Raw genomic sequence first — 2,672 nt, 5'->3', positions numbered from 1 at the left:
CGCTTATACCTTTCCACTTGCAGTATGGAACTATTCGACCTTACTTACAGTAACACTATACTACTGTTGAGCTTAGAGAAGACAACATTGCACTAACCATCACACAGTGTTGCCAAGTTAACAGGTCGCTCTAAACTAATGGCCCCGCATCATGGGCTGCGTCACCATCATGACGTGGGCCAACTCGGCCTCCCATCGCCCACTTGCCCCTACTCCTCAAGGATTGCTATATATACCCCCTGCCAGTAGCAGCAGAGCAACTCACACCAGTGACCACCAATTACCACCAGCACTACCTCCACCATTGCGCCTATCATTGGTGATAGCCCTAGCAAGCTAGCCGCTGGAGAGTGAGTGATCGAGCGAGCTCACCGACCTTTGGTGGTAATACGAAGATCGATGGACGAGCTCTACGTCCAGTCGCTGGTGCTGGCGGCGGTGGCCGTGGCCCTGCTGCAGGTGCTGAAGGGGTACCTGAACCCGATGCGGGAGAGGGCGCCGCCAGGGCCGTGGAAGCTGCCGGTGATCGGCAGCATGCACCACCTGGTGAACGTGCTGCCGCACCGCAAGCTGCGGGACCTGGCGGACGCGCACGGCCCACTGATGATGCTGCAGCTCGGCCAGACGCCGCTGGTGGTGGTGTCGTCCAAGGAGACGGCGCGCCTGGTGCTCAAGACCCACGACACCAACTTCGCCACCCGCCCCAAGCTCCTCGCCGGCGAGATCGTCGGCTACGAGTGGGCCGACATCCTCTTCTCCCCCTCCGGCGACTACTGGCGCAAGCTCCGCCAGCTCTGCGCCGCCGAGATCCTCAGCCCCAAACGAGTGCTCTCCTTCCGACACATCAGGGAGGACGAGGTAATTAATTAACTCAACGTGGCAACAAAAAAAGCCAGATATCCCATAATTGAACGTACAATTAGTCAAGTATATAGTGGTACACAGCTACACCTACACGGCCGAAAAGTTAAATACGTAACGTCACGTGGAAAAAATACTGGCACCACAACCTCAACTACTTGGACATGTGTTAGTCTGTGCTAAATTATTTCAATCAAGATGACACTTATGAATGGACAGTGTTTGCTTCGTCTGCTCGATTCGTGTTGACGCATGCATGCATGCACACATGCAGGTGATGATGCGGGTGGAGCAGATCCGCAAGGCGGGGCCGTCGACGCCGGTGAACCTGAGCGTCATGTTCCACAGCGTGACCAACAGCATCGTGGCGCGGGCGGCGTTCGGGAAGAAGCGGAAGAACGCGGCGGAGTTCATGGCCGCCATCAAGTCCGGCGTCGGCCTGGCCAGCGGCTTCAACATCCCCGACCTCTTCCCGACGTGGACCACTCTGCTCGCCACCATCACCGGCATGAAGCGCAGCCTCCAGGGCATCTACACCACGGTGGACGCCATCCTGGAGGAGATCATCGCCGAGAGGAAGGCCGCCCGCGCCGACAAGATCAAGGCCGGCGCCACCGAGAACGTGGACGAGAACCTGGTGGACGTGCTCATCGGCCTACAGGAGAAGGGCGGCTTCGGGTTCCACCTGGACGACAGCAGGATGAAGGCCATCATCCTGGACATGTTCGCGGGCGGCACCGGGACGTCGGCGTCGGCCATGGAGTGGGGGATGTCGGAGCTGATGCGCAACCCGCGGGTGATGAAGAAGCTGCAGGGCCAGATCCGGGAGGCGTTCAAGGGGAAGGCGGCGGTGACGGAGGCCGACCTGCAGGCGAGCAACCTGCAGTACCTGAAGCTGGTGATCAAGGAGGCGCTCCGGCTGCACCCGCCGGCGCCGCTGCTGGTACCCCGCGAGAGCATCGACCACTGCGAGATGGAAGGGTACACGGTCCCGGCCAAGTCGCGCGTGGTGATCAACGCGTGGGCCATCGGCCGGGACCCCAAGTACTGGGAGGCCGCCGAGGAGTTCCGGCCGGAGCGCTTCGAGGACGGCGCCGTGGACTTCACCGGCAGCAGCTACGAGTTCCTCCCGTTCGGCGCGGGACGCAGGATGTGCCCCGGCTTCAACTACGGGCTGGCCAGCATGGAGCTGGCCCTCGTCGGTCTGCTCTACCACTTCGACTGGTCGCTGCCGGAGGGCGTGGCCGAGGTCGACATGGAGGAGGCCCCCGGCCTCGGCGTGCGCCGCCGCACCCCGCTGATGCTCCTCGCCACCCCCTTCGTGCCGGCAGCCGTCGCGTAGCCACGTTTGGCTGCATGCCTCGTACCGACCTATCAATGATGCATGCACTGTGTGTGTGTCCGTCGGTCCGTCGTAAGTACGTGCGCGCGCGTGTGTACAGTATCATTGATTACGTTGCTTGTGTTGATGTGTGTAGTGTACGTGTGTCACGTGCAGTGTAACCATGGAGGCCCTAATAATTGAGGCCGATCGATCTGGCCGTACTGTATCTGCATATGAATGATTAGTACGTACTGCTGTTTGAGACATTATTCTGTTCTTTGTTTGTCCGGCCGGGGACATATTGCATGTATCACCGCATTATTAACCTGGCCAGCGATCGACGAGCTAATTATTAACATGGTTTCTGCGTTTGCTATCGATTAGTTGCATGAAACAAAATTAGGCATTAGCCGATTTCATAGTGAAATTAGAAAGCTTGTGAGGCGAAGAGTTGAATGTTGTGGATGCGAGCGCGGGGGTGGGTTGG

The 2,672-nt window shown here is 59.0% G+C and overlaps 1 protein-coding gene across 1 annotated transcript; it reads left to right on the top strand.

Annotated features, from left to right (window-relative positions):
- The first annotated feature begins 284 nt into the window (after positions 1–284).
- Positions 285–2,451, top strand: LOC119306205 (premnaspirodiene oxygenase-like). The gene is made up of 2 exons (XM_037582496.1): positions 285–858; positions 1,136–2,451. Exons 1-2 carry the CDS (start codon positions 400–402, stop codon positions 2,201–2,203), a joined length of 1,527 nt encoding a protein of 508 aa, XP_037438393.1. The 5' UTR covers positions 285–399; the 3' UTR covers positions 2,204–2,451.
- Positions 2,452–2,672: the final 221 nt, after the last annotated feature.

Source organism: Triticum dicoccoides, chromosome 5B (genome assembly GCF_002162155.2).
Source record: "Triticum dicoccoides isolate Atlit2015 ecotype Zavitan chromosome 5B, WEW_v2.0, whole genome shotgun sequence".
Lineage (NCBI taxonomy): Eukaryota > Viridiplantae > Streptophyta > Magnoliopsida > Poales > Poaceae > Triticum > Triticum dicoccoides.
The sequence above is the reverse complement of the archived record's forward strand: the minus strand, read 5'-3'. Positions and strand labels throughout refer to the sequence as shown.